We start from the raw sequence: 19,747 nt of genomic DNA, 5'->3' as shown, positions 1-19,747 counted from the left end.
TATATTGTATGTAACAACAACCTTCAGAATTATCAGATTGCTTCTGAGTATGCAGGGCTGTCTTTCCCCACCAACCCTTGCATATCTGAAGTGAGGGGAACCGCTTCACACTCTGCCTTATGGCTCTCTCCTACAAAAGCTGATGCCAGAATATACAAAATTAAACAGGTGGTTTTGTTCAGTTGCACAGTCGAGTCCGACTCTTCGCGACCCCATGGACCACATCACGCCAGGTCCTCCTGTCTTCCGTCGTACTTCGAAGTTTGCTTAAATTCATGTTCATTGCCTCAATAACACTGTCTAACCATCTCATCCTTTGCCGTCCCCTTCTTCTTTGACATTCAATCTTTCCCAGCATCAGGGTCTTCTCCAGTGAGTGCTCCCTTCTCATTTGGTGGCCACAGCTTCAGTATCTGGCCTTCCAGGGAACAGTCAGGGTTGATTTCTTTTAGGATTGACTTCTTGCAGTACCACTGTTTAATTTTGGTGCAATAACCTAACAAGGTTTCACCTCTAGATTTAAGACCACCATTGCATCACAACCCCTGCCTCTCCGCTACTGGAAGACTAAGCGTATGCTCCATCTGAACAAGATTCTTAGCAAAAGTCACAATGTTCAACCCCGTAACCGATAGCTGGGCTATTGTTGAGGACTGATAATACCATCAACAGACGTTACGACATTGACTGTACATTTTATGCATGTAGAGTCTGCGGGCTTCTATAAGTAATGACAATTTAAGTACAGCTGTTGTACTGGATCAGAGTCCGGTCTTCCAGTCTACGGCCTACTTACGATAGCGGCCAACTTTCCGTCAGGCATTAAAAGGTAGCATTCCTTTTTTAAACCTCCGGTGCCTGCTATCTAATGCTAAAACAGTTGTGTATCCCCACAGCTCCTACTGATTTCCCCTTCCCAAAATGGGCCATCAGGCATACCAACTAGGGGTGCCAGACCACATAGACCAGCCCCACTGGAGAAAACGGCTGCTTTGAGGAAGGACTCTATGGCATAATACCCCATTAAAGTCCTTCCTCAAACCCCACAACCAAAGCTCCAGGAATTTCTCAACCCAGAGTTGGCAACCTGAGGCATTCCAGATCAGATCTATGGCACAAGGGGGGGGGGACTGGTTTAAGCCTTCCGGACCATTTTCTTGACTCTAAACAGCCATGGGAAACCTCTGTTAGCATTTGAAGAAGTGAGCTTTGATTCAGGAAAGTTCATGCTAGAATCACTAGGCTTCTGCTTATTGAGCTGCCCGTTGCTAAATTGGTTTGAGGAGGAAACAGAGAGAAGGGAGAACAACAGAAACGCACAAAACTGTACTGCCTTTATTTAGCTATCACGGGCAACAAGCCCGGATAAACTTGTCCTTAGTTTGTCTTCTTCATTCGTCATTTAACCCTATACCTTTTCTTACTGAAACTCAAGGAGGAGCTATAGGAAACAACAATAAAGACAGCATGTAACGATCCATGCAATAAAACCGGATTTCACATTAAAAAGAAAAGGAAACAGAAATAGTATATCACACAACCTCGATTTCAGAGCACGATGAAACACAAACAATACAATACACCCAGGAAACAATACAGTATAAAGGAGGAGGACAAGAAACCTACCTGACACACACACACACGGTGAGCTTCTAGTAAGTGTTCCCCGTTTACCTCCACGCAAATGAACAAGAATTACGAGCCCTACCTCCCCAACAACCCTACACCGAAAGAGGGGAGCGGGAGAAGCCCACTCTGCCAGTCCCCCCCAAGCCCGACCGCGCGCGCCCCACCCGCTCCAGCAACAGCCGTTTCCTCCTTACAGCGTCCCGCCTCGCGCTTTGAATCCCTCTCAACAACAAAGACCCCGATTGGTCATTCCAGCAAGCGCGCAGGCGGCCTCGCGAGAGCAGCAAACCGAGCGGGTTCTTGTCGGGCGGCGCCATCTTGAATCCTCCAGGGCTGCTGCTGGGGAGGCGGCGGGCCGTTTGGTATTCGGTGAGTTCTCGAAGAAGGGCCCCTGTGGGAGCTGGAGTGGATGAAAGGAAGGACGAGAGGCGACTGGATTCCTTTCCCGCCTTCCCTAGTGGTAGTCCTCGCTGTCACATGGAAATGGTGGTGGGGATGGAGCTGCCTTCAGTGTGTTGCGTAGGCTACGGGCTGGATCCAGCCTGGCATGGCGTTATTTGCTCCCTCGCATTTTCTTATTAAAAATCTCGTAGGCCATAGGCTGGCGGTGTTAAGTGTAAAGAGCAAGGAAGTTAGCCATTGCAAAGATAAATCGTTAGAATATTCCCTACCACCGAGGGACTCTTGGTTCAAACCCCCCTTTACCCATTATATAATTTTCAGACCATTCACCGCCTCTTTAACTTACTTCACAAGGTAGATCCGTATTTGGTAAAGGGTGCGTGCACACGAAAGCTCATACCTTGAATAAGGAATAAGGTGCCATTGGACTCTAAATTGGTTGTATTACTTCACAAGGTTGTTGTGAGGATGGAATTGGGGAATACGACTTGAGCTCTTTGCAAAAACAGGTAATTTAAAACTAATATTTATTAGTTTTAAATTACCTGTTCGCGCACCCGTTCCCGATCCGTCCCTTCAGAACGAAAATGCAGTGCAAAAAAGAACCTACTAACTGGTAGGACTTACCTGAAGCACCGCAGCAAGCGCGGCCATGAGATCGCCGGCGCGCTCGTCTGCAGGAGCAATCGAGGCAGTTTGACACATGCGCAGTTTGGCTGCCTCGCTCTCCTTTCAGTGGCGGGGAGGAACTGCGGGGGGGCTCAGGGGATCTGTGTGATCCCGCCACCACGTGTCTGTTTTGGTGCGGCTTTGAAAAGCCGCACTTTGGCCGTACTTCTCCCCCACACACACACACTTGAGCTCTTTGCAAAAACAGGTAATTTAAAACTAATAAATATTAGTTTTAAATTACCTGTTTTTGCAAAGAGCTCAAGTGTGTGTGTGTGGGGGAGAAGTACGGCCAAAGTGCGGCTTTTCAAAGCCGCACCAAAACAGACCCGTGGTGGCGGGATCACACAGACCCCCTGAGCCCCCACGCAGTTCCTCCCCGCCACTGAAAGGAGAGCGAGGCAGCCAAACTGCGCATGTGTGCGTGTGCGCAGTTCGGCCGGGAGCCTCGATTGCTCCTGCAGACAAGCGCGCCGGCGATCTCATGCCCGCGCTTGCTGCGGTGCTTCAGGTAAGTCCTACCAGTTAGTAGGTTCTTTTTTGCACTGCATTTTCGTTCTGAAGGGACGGATTGGGAACGGGTGCGCGCCGATTCCCAGATGTTGCGGTGGGATCGCGCCTGTTTGCTGCGCCCCCGATCCATCCCTCTTTTGGGCCAAACCCTCCCGTGTGACCAGGGCCAAGAAGTTCCTCAGTGAATCAGGTCAGGGTCATATGATTCTAGCATTTATTGATAGTTTCAGGTGGGCAGCTGTGTTGGTCTGAAGCAGTAGAACAAAATTAGAATCCAACACGCCAGTAGCCAGGATTTTGTGGCTTTCGGGGCCAATTTTTTTCTTTTGGGGTGGGGCTGCAGTTCTCAGCAGAGAAAGAAAAGCCAGAATTCTGAGGATTAGCTACTGTGGAATCAAGCCTTTTAAAATCAAAGCATAGAGGCTTCTGCAAATCTTAGCCCCAGAGTGTGGCAAAAGCAGGCTGAGAAAGGGGGTGAAAGGAGAATAATTTTTCTGGTATATGGTAGGCTGGCACTGGAAATACTTATCTGGGTTTGGCCAGTAAACTCTCCAATTTGTATAAAAACACATAAAACTTTTATTTACAAAACAAAGGACAAACAACACATAGATGAGGGAAAGAACGTATACAGTCCAGCAAGGAATGCAAACCAAAACAAAAAACCTACCTGGCTATTCTTCTCACTACATAGCAGCAGGGTGGAAGTTGAAGAGAGCTTCGAGACAGAGTCTTAACCATTTAGTCAATAGAAAGCTGTTACTAGGATAAGTCTCTAAATTGCAAACTGTCAACCAGTTTAGATGACAGTTCTCAGTTGCTGAAAGTTAATCACTTCTGCCAGCCTAAGCAACAATTCTGATAATGAGCTGGCAGGTGTGGGTGATGACTTCTGTAGTCAAGAAAGTTAACACTTAGGCAGAAACAGAGTTAGAAGGGATCCTAGAAGTTGCCTACTCCAACCCCCTTGCTCAGTGCAGGCATTAGTCAACTACAGCACCCCACTCTGCTTAAAGGAGCATACACCTTTTAAGAATGTTTTAAAATAATTGGAAAAAAGCATTTACAGAAGAAATTCTTATGGGACTGTGCCTTTAAGAAAGGGGGCAGAGCCCCTGAAAGCCCCACTGTAGCTACAGGCCTGGAGTCCAGTGGCACCTTTAAGACCAACAAAGTTTTATTCAAGGTATGAACTTTCGTGTGCATGCAGACTACCTCAGATACATTGAAATGGAAGGTAACAGTTCAAACTTACAGACAGAGGCTGAACAGCAAATTAGCATGTCTCTGCATATCTTAAAACATCTTCACCATGTTACATGCTAATTTACTGTTTATTCTTTGTCTATAAGTTTGAACTATTAACCTTCCATTGCTTTGTTCTGCTGCTTCAGACCAACATGGCTACCTACCTGAATCTATCTTCCATTTCTGTGTATCTGAGAATGTGTGAGAGCACATGAAAGCTCATACCTTGAATCAGACTTTGGTCTGAAAGGTGCCATTGGTTTCTAAATTTGTTCTAGTATTTATTGAGTTAGTACATCTCTATCTTGTCTTCCTCTAAGGAGCTCAGAGTGGCATACAGTGGCTTCCTCTCTGCTGTTTAGACCTCCCGGCAGCCCTGTTGTAAGAGATAGGAGCTGCTCCAGGGTCACCCAGCAAGTTTCCTGGTAGTGCAAGGTTTTGAACCGGGTTCCATAATATCTTAGTCCAACACTATAACTGCTGTATCATCCTAGTTGCCATTTGTTGCAGCTGTCCCTGCAGTCAGTTTCATTTAAGTGCAGCCAGATGCTCAGCTAGGTTCATGTCATCACTGTATGTTCTGTAATTGCCCCTATTTTCTCATAGATGTTGATGGTAAATTACTCTCAATAGTTAATTTGTTTTCTTTCCAGCTCTTCCCCCCTCCTTGTTTTTGTGTGACAAATAATCTGTTATTGATTCAACTAGATCCATTGTGGGATTAAACATTTGTACATTTCAAAGGAAAACTGTCATGGTTAGTTTACTGTTTAGAGAAAACAGGTGTGTTATAATGGTATCCCTTTTACATCTAAAATATCAGATAATACATAGTTCTGCATATCTTCATATGAGATTGAAGCCTCTCTTCCCCCACCAAGCATTTATGATTTACTGAAATGAAACACTCTGGCCCCAATCCAACAGAGTTAAAACTGTTGAATCAGTGGGATTAAATAATTTGATTATATTGAATTTTGGCCTCTGTATACATTAAATTTTCTATGCTAGGACCTCAAGCTGATGGAAACTTATGCCAAAAAGTACTGCCTAAATTGTGGCTTTGTTCAGAGGCTTTGGCCTAGAGGAGACTCTGCCAGCCCCATTGGAGGGAAAAGTTGAGCTGACATCTGTGCTAGTAGTGTGGATTGTGCAGCTTGATTCTTATTCAGGCAAAAAGTAAATCCAGTGGAATTTATGCTTGTATAGACAAGACCAGTCTTTTGTTTTTTTAGTTTCTGCTTGGCCCACCTTGTTCCTAAAAGGTCAGAATAAATAAAACAAGCTACACAGATTCTTATAAAAATCATGCATCTCGTACAGGTGTCTTAGCCTTACAAGATCATTCTCCTAATACTCCAGATTCATGTGGCTGGATTGTAATTGGGAGTTGAGGTTGAAATCCCTATCTCTTTACATCCTTTGCATTCCCATGAGGGAGAAAGTATGCACCTGCATTCAGTTTTCTCTTCTGCTTTCTTGTCACATAGCATAGCGAAACTGCTGCTTGAGTTATTATGGAATACTCATGTTGTCCTAGATAAGAGGGTTTTTTTAACATGAGGTTTGGTTAGACAGTCTTTCTGCCCTTTATGGTCAGTTAGCTGCTTAGAGAGGTTTATCTGGTACAGTTAGGACAGGCCTATTTGTCACTGAGATGGTATACCTGGTTCTGGATTCAGCCAGCAAACCTCCATGGCAGACTAGGGATTCAGACCTGAGTCTCCCAGATACTGGTCTGATACCTTAACCGGCACACCATTCTGGCTCTGCTGTTTATTCCACATACACCAGTTCCTCCACAGATGTGGCAGGGAGAAAGCTAAGCAGAACCTTTCTTGCTGACATCTAATTTTCTGTGCAGGGTTATTTTTGTATGCATTGTCATGTTGTCCCCTACTTGCAGACCGAAGTGGTCCATTCAGAAACAGAATCATCACCGCAGTGAGAATTTAGACGCAGCCTGTATCCGTTCCCACTGCACATGGATACGTAAGCAATAGGGAAACAATGAGAAGGACCTGCATTGTCTGGTATGAAGTAAGAAAAGATCCATCCTTTGGCATGCTTGATTCCACAGACCTAGCTCAAAGTGAGAGAACACTCATTTGCTCCCTCAAGTTCTGTACAATCCACAGAGAACTTGGGACAGGGTGCTTGGCCATTGGTGAAGGAGTATTAGCTCTGCCCAGTTAAGATGTACCTGCTGGATTCCCTGATAGGGATAAAACAGGATACAGGTGTGTTTATAGCTAGAAGTTGAATTTTCTAATCCATCTCCACCAGTGCCTAGTGCATCTCTTTAAGCTTGAGTTGCTAACTAAAAGAATATTCACTTGCTGCTATTAATTTTCAAGACATCAAATGTCATCTTTTACTTTTAAAGGAATGTTTCTCACTGTGGCGCTGCTTCGAAACAGAATTCCTGGGAGACAATGGATTGGCAAACACAGACGGCCAAGGTTTGTTTCTTTGGGAATGAAGCTCAGGATGATTAAAAGGTTGGAAATTGAAGCTGAAAATGAATATTGGCTGAGCCGGCCATACATGACTCGAGAGCAGGAGTATCGCCATAATGAAGAGCGTTGGCAGGAAATCCGAGAAGCAAGGAGAGCGGCATTAACATCTAATTTCCCTGAGCATAAGTATGCCACAGAACACCTCAACCATCTTAATGTGACCAAGAAATGGGAAAGCTCTTAAATACCCGTTTATTGAACTCTGTTCTCTGATCAGTTGGACTGTTTATATCCATGTCCAGCAACAGTAATCAGTTACAGTAAAGCTTGTTAACAAATAATTTGTTCTTTAATTATGAGTCTCTTATTTAATCAACACTGTGAAGAATTGTTGTCGTTGTTCAGTTGCACAGTCGAGTCTGACTCTTCACGACCCCATGGACCACATCACGCTTGGCCCTCCTGTCTTCTGCCGTTCTCTGGAGTTTGCTTAATTTCATGTTCGTTGCATGAATACTTTTTGTCAAATTATGGACTTTTTGTCAAAAAAAGAATACTTTTTGTCAAGTTATGCATTTTTTACTTCCCAAAACTTTAGTAGTATGCTTACTGAATATCTTCCCATGGAAGAAGTAGTCAGGTTGGCATTCTCTGAACAACAAAATGGGGACTGCATAAAGCAGGTGATCTCTAAAAACACTGGAATAGGAGGTTAAGGAAGTGATGCAGCCCCCCACCTTTGGGGCATTTTTTCCCCACATTCCAGGTTGAAGTCACTTGCCCTAGCAAAGCATTTGCACAAGCTACCTGACCCAAGCCCTTTAATATCCATAAAACAGCAAAGTCTGGTTGTACACATATTATGTACCCATGTGGCCCTCTGTTTATTTGTAAAACAGGAAGCTTCTGTGTAATATTGGGTCACATGTGTTAGGAGTTGGGGTGGGTGAGAATAAAGGTTATTGGGAAAGATTCTAAGAAGGAAAACTCCCCGATATTCTGATTGTTCTTATCCTTAATATTTGACATTCCTACAATACTAAATAATTATCCACTTCCTACTGTTTTTCTCCAAGGTCTTTAAACGGCTGCATAAAAACAGTGACTTAAAAATATTTTGATTTGGATGGTCATTCTAACTTAAATGCTTAAATGCTCTTACGTTGTATTCAGGTCTTTAAACATCTGAATACCTTATTTTCAATTGTGAGTTTCTCCCCTTGGCCAGCACTCTTAGTAAGCTAGCATGGTGCAGTGGCCAAGAGTGGAGGACTCTAATCTGGAGAACCAAGTTTGATTCCCCACTCCTCCACATGAAGCCAGCTGGGTGACCTTGGGCCAGTCATAAGAACATAAGAGAAGCCAATGTTGGATCAGGCCAGTGGCCCATCCAGTCCAGCATTCTGTCACACAGTGGCCACAAATACCAGGTGCCCTCAGGAGGTCCATCAGTGGGGCTAGGACACTAGAAGCCCTCCCACTGTTGTCCCCACCAAGCACCAAGAATACAGATCATCACTTGCCCCAGAGTTCCTATCTATACCTTGTGGCTAATAGCCACTGATGGATCTCTGCTCCATATGTTTTTCTAATTCCCTCTTGAAGCTATCCATGCTTCTAGCCGCTACCACCTCCTGTGGCAGTGAATTCCATGTGTTAATCACACTTTGGGTGAAGTAGTACTTCCTTTTATCTGTTCTAACCTGACTGCTCAGGAATTTCACTGAGTGCCCACGAGTTCTTGTATTGTGAGAAAGGGAGAAAAGAACTTATTTCTCTCTACCTGCTTTATCCCATGCATAATCTTACAAACCTCGATCATGTCACCCCTTAACCGTCATTTCTCCAAGCTAAAGAGCCCCAAGTGCTTTAACCTTTCTTCATAGGGAAATTGGGGGGGGGGGGGAGAAGGGAAGGCGACTTAAGTTGCTTGGAGACTCCTTAGGGAAAAGTGGGGTATAAAAACCAACTCTTCTTATAGTTTGTACTGAACAACTGCTTGAGCTTTGTCAACATTTTCCTTCAATTGTGAAAATAAGAACATGAGTTGCCAGTGGCTCACATAGTTCAATATTCAGTTTGGAAGCCAGATATATTGGGAGCACTACAATTTGGGCATTTTAAAAATACATATTACTGCTAATTTCCAGTGTAGTCCTAACATTTGAAGGGGGGGGGGGAGAACAGGTTCCTGCTCCGAAGATTTTACAATCTAGTGGGTGAGATACCAAAAGACAACATGAGACATCACATCTGTGTAGGAATAAGGGCTATCCCTATTAATCCCCAGCATCTGGTATATGACTTGGTGTGGTAGCTACCAGCTTTTGCTGGACCTATTCTTTTGTATAGTCTAAGTTTTCAAAGCCGTTGTTAGCTTGTAACACATTTGTAGGTTGGTTGAGGTTTGACAGGCGCTTCCTTTTGTCTTATACTGGGTGCCTACTGGTTTCAATGGATAACAACTTAATTAGAAGGATCACCTATCAAGGGCGCACCATATTACTCTATTCACACCACTCATGGGACGGGAGTCGAAGATACGTTCCAATAATGGTGATGGTTCCTTCAGCTGTCATGTCTTCCTTCTGGCTGTTGCTATTATTTAGGTTGGGCTTGCAGACCCCAAGGTTCCAAATTTTAAAATATTTCTTTGCACGATGTCCCTCTAACCCATGGTTCCCCATTATGCTATTTCAATTAACCTTTTAAATCTTTCCCACTTCCAGTATTGAGAAATACACTACAAAGAACTTATTTAAGGTATTTATTTAGTTTCTTTTGCATTCGTTGTGTCATAATCCATTAATGTATCACCACTTTGGCAACGAAGGGCTTAAAGATTATGCATTTTCCCTTGGTCATGAGTCATAATTAAGATATGAATGGAAGTCTGCACTTTGATTTACAAAATATTCAACATGATCTAAAATTATTACATTGCTGGAAAACATACATGAGGATATTACAAGGTACAATTAAAAGTAAGAAAGTTTCAGGCAAAGTGATCTGTGTACTTGTGTATTTATAAAAGCCCATTTAAAAAGTCACTTTGAAGTATTAAACTATTAATTGCAATGTTTTTGTGCATAGGAATATTCCTATAGGCAACATAAAAAGATGTTATTCACATTATGTATCCTCTAACCTCACAATTTAAATTGAATACTTGCAACTTTACTTAGTACAATTAGGATACTGATAGTTAAATAAAATACTCGCAGACACCTTACTAGAAATACAGTGCAATGTATTGCATCTGATGTGTGCACTGGTAAACACGCAGGTTGAAGCAGTCCTAGAAATTAAACCAGGGATGTTCATTCTGTGGTTATGGAATTTTACACTGGGGGAAGTGATGAAACTAGATTATCTGTTTGCTACACCCGCAATCCTTAAACATGTACATGAAAATCCACTGTATGGACTTCCAAGTAAAGAGATTTAGGATTAAGGTAAAGGCTGCAATCCTTAAACTACTTACTAGAGACCAGTCTTTGTGTAATCCCAGAATTGGAACATAACGCAAACCATATAAAATGTGTAGGCTACTAGCTCTTTGGTGTCAAAACAAAGAGGATCCTGACAACATCTTAACATGTTAACATTACTGTACATTTATCTCACTGTTTGCTGAATGATCTTCAGTAATTTTGTAAACATGGTCAGACTCTTCTTACTATTTACAAGATTCAAGTAATATAATATCTGGGAAATAAACTGGGCATCTACATTGATGCAGAGGATGTATTGTTAGGTGGCTATGATACAACTTCATTTAGTGCATTTTGGCTGGTATCTCATATAAAGAGCCTCTTGGGCATTTGACTAACTCAATACTTTCAACAGAAATGCAGTTTAACAATTGCTGTATGGAGAAGGATTTTTAGAGGCATCTATAAAATAAAGTGTACAACAGGCTGTTTTGTAAATATACTGTATGATCCTCAAATTGCTCTGTTGATACTAGCCTCATTCACCAGAAAAATGCTTTGAAGGTAAAGCATTGAAGTTAAGCCTGTAAATGTGTATTTCAGTATAACAAAACTTTATATTCTACTCTTTGGTATCATTTAGGGTGACTGGCAAAATGTCCATGCAATAAGTATTTTAGGTACTCTTTTTTAAAAGTCCACTGTTGATCTAATACACAATTAGTCTGGTAATTTCATTAATTTTTAACGGAATCTTTTCATAGTGGTTTAAGGACTGCAGAACAAACTAAAATATTAAACATTGACAGTGGAGTTTTCAGTGACCCCAACAGGACTGAAAAGAGAGAAATGCATAATTCTGATAATCTGGACACCTAATATTCATAAAAGTGAATATGGGCCTTTAATCCTATGTACACATTACAAAGAGAACCCTGTTACCCACTAATTTTATGTAACTTGCATATGTAACAATGTGATACCATAAAAAGAAATTTGCTGTAGTTGACATAGTGTATAGTTTGGCTCCCGAGATTTACTTAGTCCCATCCTGTCCCCTTTGAAGCTGGTGAAGTACAGGCTGAGGCACTCTTAAAGAGGGCAGAGCAGGACAGCTCCACCCTACTATATATCAGAGGCAATCCTTTTGTTACAGCTCCTAGATGGTACAAGATGACTATGCAGGGCTTATGATGGGACTTTAGAAATCAGCAGTAGCCTCATCACCTCTGTTGTTACATGGACTACAGAAGCACCTGCAAGTTGCTTATGTGCCATGTAAGAGCTTTCCTCATTGTACTTAAGCCAAAGCACTGGCTGTTTTGTGCAGGGAATGGGGTCAAATCCTAGTACCTGAGCAACAGGACAGATGTCAATTTCAGCACTGAGAGCAGTCAGCCCATCCATCAATTATTTAAGAGGCATGGGAGGAAAGGGTTAAATATCTCATATTGACAACTCTATCTTCAAAGCAGTCCTGGGCCTAACCCAGGAGAAGGCCTAATCAGGGATCTTTTGCATCCTGCATGGTTTGACACAAGGTCTGATAGGTCACCAAGGCTCCTCTCTCATTTTACGGTAAAATTGTGAAAAAATGCTATTTTACATCATGCAAAAATGGAATTTCATATAAATGCTGCATTGGTTAAGGTTTGGAAAGGGGGCCAGATTTCCCCTTTTCCATCTAGGTTTTTAATTTGTAAGAGTTTAATAAAACAAAATAATTACACACCAGAGAATTTGATATCAGAATTTTGTCTTCCAAATTTAAATCCTATTTTATGTTTCTGCCAATACCATCCGGATGATGCACAGTCACCCTCAGGCCTTCTAAACTGCTAGCTGAAGCTTCAGAGGTGTAAGCAATTTGTTGTAAGCTAAACCACATGCTGAACAACTGAATGCTGATCGTGAACTAGAAGTCACTCAAGAATTGGTGTATATGCCCTTAAGTCAATTTAGAGCTATTTTCAATATAACTAAATCATATTGAGTAAGAGGACTGACAAAGCATACTGATTTTTATGTGGTTTGGGGAGGGGCCATTAAGAGACTGCCAGTGTATAGTTATGCCAAGTTGAAGGAAAAATAAAAATGTCAGGGTGGATACAGCTGCAGAAACCTATAATGAAAGCAACTAGGAGGACTGCTAAGCAGCCAATTTCCTTGCAGATTTGGAGGGACAGCTAGTCTGGTGCAAAAAACAACAAATAGTCTTGGGGCACAGCTTTTTAGGAAACCGCCTACTTCAGGCATCTGACAAAGCTGGCTCACTAAGACGTTGTTAGCATAAAGGTGCCACGTGACTACTACTTGCATTTGCAGATTTCAGTGCAAAACAATTGCTCCTTGTTTACCCAGAGCACTGCTGTGTTGGATTCTGATGATGTACGACAAAGAATCAATTGGAAGGATCATTCTTACATGATTGTGAAGTTAGGCTTCAAGGCTGCTGAGCTGCTCTCTAACGAGATTGCTTAAGGATGGGAATGGAAATGAGTTACAGTAGTAAAGAAAGACCCAGCTTACGGCAGAGGTCCACGTTGTCTTTCCTTCTGTTACGATATATGACCTTTGGAGATGCACTCTCAGCAGGCCACATTTTTGACCTGGCTGAGGTCCTGCAGCTCATTAGAGTCTATGAGGATCCAACAGGAACAGCAAGCTGAATCTTATCTTTATACCCCCGGTTTTGTGAATACCTTTTACATTTTCATCACTGCAATGCCTTTTCATTTTGGTATTGGTACAAATGTTACAATTAAATCATAAAAGAAAGTCAAATTGTTTCTTTTCCAGTTTTATCTGAGCAGAAACAGCAAAATTCTGGGGTGGTGGTGGTGGAAAGGAAGCTAAAACTAAATAGCCTACATGGCTAGCAACTTTGAAAGGGGCAAAGGAGAGGCAGAAGTAGGTTGTCCCATAAGATGAAGGCCTTGGCACACGCCTAAATCTATCACTATTACTATGATTTTTCAAGTAGAAATAATGTACACAAGGTTCCCCCCCCCATTTTGGCTGGTAGATGTGAATCTGATGACTTATGTATTCCACACTTGAAATCTGCATATTCATACTCTGTATGGAGTTGGCTCAGAAGACTATAAGGTAGCTGTGAAATCACAGGCTAACCTCCGACTGGACACTAACACAGGTTTGTTTCTGTGTTTGTGTGTGCCCCTCACTCCTCTTACCTCTAGTGCATGGGAGTTTACCTTTCTGGCCTGATCAAGCTCCAGTTCACTTGGGACATCAAAATTGCAGGAATCTTGTTGAATTGGAATTTGTTCACTCCATACAAATCCTGCTTCTATCACCTGCTTGTATCAGTTTGGTCAAACTTCGTACAGTAGAGGAGGTGGGAAGAATGCATGTGAATAAAGGAATAAACTGGTTGTGACTGATCACAGTTTAACTGCAGCTTGTCCTGACATCTGAAGTGAGCTCGGGAGTGAAACAAACAGATGGCTTGTTGCAAGCCTGTTACACTCACACTTCACTATCTGTACTAGCTTCCTGTTTCCAGACACAGTTCACACCACAGTTCCAGACACAGTTCACACCATAGTTTTGAACTAAGCTGCCTTCCTTAATGGACTGTTGCCCTTTCCACTCCCATGCTCTCCTGTGATCTTTAGGATTAACCAAGAAGCACCTTCATTGGGGGGGGGGGATCTTAGAATGGTGATATGTAAGACAAAAGTTCCCAATACTGCTCCTTCTGGCAAATCTATTTGGTTTGGCTTTTTGGTGGCTGTATTCACAGAGATTAAATAAGTTATCTTGTTACATCCAGAATTGAATTTTGTACATTTTAAAATTAATTCATGAGGTATATAGAGTCCTCAAGACAGGATATCTAGATAACTATCTAAAAAGGTATCTCCCCTGCCCTCCCCCACCCCAGCAGTCATGCTTCTAATATCTCAGTGCCCTTAGTGAACTGATCATCATGATTACATTCCTGTTACATTACATTACTTGCTCAGATAAGGATTTGTGCCCAAGGTCAGAAGGACCTAGAATCAATGAGATTGTTGGAAAGGCCTTAGAATCCTAGGAAGCAAAGCGGCTGCATTCAAGTGTGAGATAATCCTTTTCCCTTCCGTGTCTCCTTCTCTACCATATCTGAGTAATACTCCTGGGAAAGATCCTTGTGGAATCTATTTCTACATCGGATACTATAAACATGCTTCCCTTCTCTTAAAGGAAATAAGCGTGTGGTCTCTGGACTTGGCCTGAAAGAAATCTAAGAACATGCTACCTACTAGCTTTAGATGGGATTTGTATTTTAGGACTAACAGTCAGGAAGACCTGGTAAAAACATTCAGGTAAACATGCCTACACGGGGTTATGAATTACACGGCTTAGACCAAACAGTGAAGAAATTAAAATATTGGCTTTTTAAAAAAAGACAAATGAAAAATGAGGGAACTCATTCTCCGGACTGACAGTGGGCCTAAATTCTGAAAACAAACAAGCAATTGATTAACCTTGCTCGTTTGATTATGTATTATATTGGAAAAAAGGAAGTCTGAAGGAAGAGGACTTTAATATTAGAGTGGACTAAAAAGCCAGGATCTTCAGTGGGCTTCTTAGTGACACTTACCAGTTCCTCTCATTAGTTGATAATGGTGATGAAGGAAGTAAAACCGCACCATGCCACTAGTCCACCAGGTGGTATCTGGATCACACATAGTTGCCCTGGGCAGGTTTAATGGCCATGTTCCATGTTGGTATACTGGACATCCCCCCCCCCCCGAGAACTGCTATGAAAATAACTTCTGCATAACACTGGCACAGCACCGTCTTCCACATGATTTTTGCAGAATTAGTCCCCTCCATTGCAATACAGCTGGAATGCATAGTTTCTGCATATTGAGTCTTGCGCACCCTTTCAGGGCATTTCAGGATTTGGCCCTTTGGTAGCGGCTTGTCCATGTTGCGAAATGCACATCGAGAATCTTAAGGCATCAGTCAAACTTCCCGCTCTGTAGTAGTGCTTATGAGCATCCATTGTACACCGTACATGGATTTCATTTTTCATATCCTGTTAACATGCTTGCACTGTTCTATTGATATATCAGTGTCTTCCATACAAAATTAAGTAATATCCAAGCACAAATGTATTGTAGAAACCTATTAGGAAGAAAAGTTAAAATTGGTTTAAGTGTAATATTGGATGAATATACAGAGAGATGAGAAAGCAGACAAGTCCAAGCTACCTACATTGCATGCAAACCTAGGCAAGTATCATTCTATGACCTGCTGCCCATGTTAAAGGAAGGACTGTAGAAAATACTGAAGGACGCACCGTCTTGTGCCACCATTTTCTTTCCACCCATGCAGCCTCTGCCTGGCAAGCTAGAAATTGCATAAGAAACTAATTTCTATCCAGATGGAAGCTGTTTATGTTCCGTGAGTGTCATCTGAGAACAGTTCAGTCTTGTATTCTTGAATGTTCCTTGCTGCAGTCCACTGTCTACTGCTTTAAATCTGCTTACGTGACAGCTCTATCGCTAACAGTTGATTTGTCAAGAGTGAATAAAAGTGGAAATTCTTTTCCCTAATCCCAGCTGCATGGAGGCTGATAGTGGCTACTCCATGTTAAGGAAGAAGCACTGGGCACAAAGGTACTTCAGGTGGAGCTCTAGCTGTAAAAAGAAGCTCCACGTCTCGGTCCCTGTGGTGAAAGCAAACAGCAGCTATTGTTTCATGTGCATCGCTAACCTTTGGTCTGGTATTACATGAATGAGCCTCAGGTAGCCTGCACATTCACTTCTCTTCCTCCCAGTCCCATACACGAATTCTTTCCCTTTTCAGAACTGGAAAACTATGGGCTGTACTTGACTTTTGCAATATGATCGGACCATGGTTTGCAATTCTGGATTGGGGTCACTTGGAAACTGGTGTTTGCTGGTTCAGATGGAATGGAAAAATATCATGCTGTAAAACAGGAAGGGAGGGAATGTGGTGTGTGAGGGGAAGAAGGATGGAAACCCAAGGCTTATTCATCTAAGCCAAAGTACAGACTGGAAATAAGTCTGAACTGCATTTTAGCCAGTCTAAGAAAAATAGCAGGCAGAGGGCAATATTCTTGCCCACCTCTATTGCTTAATCATGCTTCTACCCTATAATTTTTTTTCCACTCAATTTTATTTATTTATTTATTTATTATATTTTTATCCCGCCCTCCCCGCGAACGGGCTCAGGGCGGCTAACAAACAAGGGCCCCATGTGCCAAATATAAAACATTTAAACACATAAAAACAACCATTTTATCAAAGTTAAAGTGCTCAGTGATGTGCTCACTGTGCTCAAGACAATTTTATTTATTTGTTAGGCTACAATGAATTATTATTTCCAAGCAGAAATTATTTTGTGTACCTTACCATTCTTTCCTCTTCTTATGAGGGCTGGATATGGAAACCAAGATCAGCTTTCCAATGTAACTATAATATGCTTTTTAACATCTACACCAAAATACAGAAGGACAACAGTATAAGGCACAAGTTACATGGTAAACGAGTGAAAACACTTGAGTTCTTTGCTTACATTACTTTATATAAGATTCCCCCGCCCCCCGTCTAAGACTAAATCTTTACAAGGATTAAAAATAAAATCAGAACACTGGGTTGGATGCCACCATGTGATATTGGAAGAGAAGTTTTACTTAATGCAGTTCTGTTAGTGCAAGACCTATCGTGAGAGCAAGTAGAGATTTTTTTTCAGTTTGGCACCAGGTCGCTCCCTGGCACTCAGATGTTTTTTGAGCTTTCCACAAACCCCATTTAAAGGGACTGCGGTCCCTTTCAATGGGATTTGCAGAGCCACAAACCAGTTCGGTTCGTGAATGAACCTCCCAGTTCGATTCAGTTCATGGTTTGGCCACGGACCGCATTTTTCTGGTTCATGCCCATCCCTAGTGATTACTCTCGTGTTTCTGCTTGTGCAAGAGTTCTTGCATGTTCTGTGGAATCCAGATGGTTGGACTCTTTGTATTACGACAAAATTAACATTCAATACCTGATTTAACATTTTCTTCTTCCGAGCTGACTTCTGGCCACTGGTTTTCATTGGCTAGCAAACGATTCTGGGACTCGCTGAGTGGTCTAGTGGGAAACGGCTGACTGGGGCCAGAGCTGGAAAACAGAAGTGCTGTCAGAGGTTGGATTCTACCACCACAATGGTTTGCCCTTCAAACCTTTCTTTAAAGAAACAACCTAGAATTTGGAAGACAACTGCATATCAAATATTATTGATCATATTTCTAGTGTCTCTCATGGGAACACGAGACAACTGTGAACTTCTGAAGAGAAACAAAAAGGATGTGCAAGGAATTAAGTAGCCAGAATAGGGAGCTGGAAAGATAGCCTGTTTGGAGGGGTCAAGGAGGAGGAGAAAAAAACCCTAGTCTTAGACAAATCGAGCCATTTTATATAAACAAGATGTTCTTAATTGAACTTCTGCTGTAAATCTTATCAAAGACACAAACACTTGCAAATTTCTTTTTCAGTCTCATTCCTGTACAAAATACTACTAGTGTTTCTCAAAGTAGGCTGGTGCTAATGGACAGGGGATAACACAAAGTTCTCAGGAGGGTACCATGCATTTTATTTTTTAAATTCAGCCTCTGAAAGATGGAGGGGCCATGGCTCAGTGGCAGAGCCTCTGCTTTGCAAAAAGAAGACGAAGAAGGCGAAGAAGAAGATGGAGATTGGATTTATACCCCACCCTTCACTACCCAAGGGAGTCTCAGAGCGGCTTATAAACTCCTTCCCCTTCCCCTCCCCACAACAGACATCCTGTGAGCTAGGTGGGGCTGAGAGAGCTCTGACAGAAACTGCTCTTTTTCAAGAACAGCTGTGCCAGAACTATGGCTTGCCCAAGGTCATCCAGTAGGTGCAAGTGGAGGAGCGGGGAATAAAACCCGGTTCTCCCAGATTAGAGTCCGCGCACTTAAATACTACACCAAACTGGTTCAATCCCTGGCATCTCCAGGTAAAATGATCAAGTTTAGGTGATGTGAAAGACCTCAGCCTGAGATCCTGTACCACCACAGCCAGTCTGAGTAGACAAGGGTATGATTCAGTATAAGGCAGTTGAACGACATTGTTCATAAAAATGGATGGCAAGAAGAAAGTTTATTTAGAACCAGAAGTATCCTAGGTCTCAAGATAGGGAGAACACTTTTTCGTGACAGGTTTTCACTGATGGACTGATGGTAGAGAAATCATGCTTTGTGTGCCAAAGGGTAAAGGTTTAAACCGAGAAGGTCTAAGAAAACAGGTGTTGGAAAGGATCTTTCTCTGTGTGAATCTCTAGCGATCACCTGGATCAGAGCAGACAATGCTGAAGTAGATGGACCAATGGCATGAAGACCAGTATGGATTGAGGAGACCCATGTTCAGATCTACATTTTGCATGACACTTACTGGGACAGTTATATTTGAGTCAAGTAGCAGATTAGAGACCAACAAGAGTTTTAGGGAATAAGTTTCCAAGAGTCAAAGCTCCCTTCATCAGGCTGGGTGATATTGCCATTGTTGTGAGGTCAATATAAGGGAAGGGAGACTGGAGGAAGGGTGGGATAAAGAGGGGATTGACAGACAACATGTGAGCAGCAGAGTCCATTGGGATGGAAGAGGAATTTACAGGGGGAAAATAGCACCAACTGATATGACTAAGAAAACAGATCTCCCAAACTAAAGCATCATAAATTATAGCATGAACATTAACCTATATTGTGATGCATTAAGTGATGTAGCAGTGGAGACAAAACCTTTAGTGGTATTTAGTTGAACTTCCTGGACAGGCAGAGGGTTGCCACTGGCCAAACTGCTCTGACTTTAGAGAGTTGAAAAAGGGGATGTAGATCCATGGTTATAGAAAAGAAGGAGTCTAGGACCTGAGAAAGCAAAGCGGTCCAAATGAAGCACGAAATAGAAAGCTGTACATAGTTGAGAGGAATTAGAAAGGAATGGAGATGCACAGTTGGTGTGAAGTACATTTTAGAAATTATAGAAACAGCATAGAAGTTTCTTAGGTGGGGTTAGCTACAATGCTATTGCAAGGTCTGTGTGATACAATAGGGGAGGCACTCCACAGAAACTTGTATTACATTTTCAGACTCTCATATACTTTAATTGTTTATCCCCTTCCTATAACAATTCCTCATCAGTCTAACAGAGACATCCTACTGAGGTCTATCCAAGGGGGCTTACTCCCAGGGAAGTGTCCTCAGGATTGGACTATAAAGAGCTCTATTCAAATCCTTAACCACTGAGCTTGCTAATACTCTTTCAGTTCCTTAGATCAATTTGCCCAATCCCCATCAAACTCAAATCTTATTGGCTCTTGCAACAATGAGTAAATTATTATTACACTTCTATC

At 42.2% G+C, this 19,747-nt stretch overlaps 2 protein-coding genes across 2 annotated transcripts in view; one reads left to right on the top strand and one right to left on the bottom strand.

The window, feature by feature from the left end:
* Positions 1–1,930: 1,930 nt before the first annotated feature.
* Positions 1,931–7,372, top strand: MRPL57 (mitochondrial ribosomal protein L57). The gene is made up of 2 exons (XM_015417048.1): positions 1,931–1,998; positions 6,848–7,372. Exon 2 carries the CDS (start codon positions 6,850–6,852, stop codon positions 7,162–7,164), a length of 315 nt encoding a protein of 104 aa, XP_015272534.1. The 5' UTR covers positions 1,931–1,998; positions 6,848–6,849; the 3' UTR covers positions 7,165–7,372.
* A 1,667-nt stretch (positions 7,373–9,039) lies between these two features.
* Positions 9,040–19,747, bottom strand: part of ZDHHC20 (zinc finger, DHHC-type containing 20) — a 65,927-nt gene continuing 55,219 nt past the window's right edge. Inside the window, exons 11-13 of the mRNA XM_015417049.1 lie at positions 17,381–17,496; positions 16,747–16,827; positions 9,040–15,493 (exon numbers count right to left, since the gene is read on the bottom strand). Of these exons, the coding sequence (XP_015272535.1) occupies positions 16,790–16,827; positions 17,381–17,496 (154 nt within the window). The 3' untranslated portion in view covers positions 9,040–15,493; positions 16,747–16,789. The remainder of the gene's footprint in view (positions 15,494–16,746; positions 16,828–17,380; positions 17,497–19,747) is intronic.

The sequence above is a fragment of the Gekko japonicus genome, unplaced genomic scaffold (genome assembly GCF_001447785.1).
Source record: "Gekko japonicus isolate JY-2015 unplaced genomic scaffold, Gekko_japonicus_V1.1 scaffold685, whole genome shotgun sequence".
Lineage (NCBI taxonomy): Eukaryota > Metazoa > Chordata > Lepidosauria > Squamata > Gekkonidae > Gekko > Gekko japonicus.
This window is presented reverse-complemented; position numbering and strand designations above follow the sequence as displayed.

What these genes read in the sequence shown, in the direction of transcription:
- MRPL57 (XM_015417048.1), top strand. Translation starts at nt 6,850, where the DNA reads ATGTTTCTCACTGTGGCGCTGCTTCGAAACAGAATTCCTGGGAGACAA.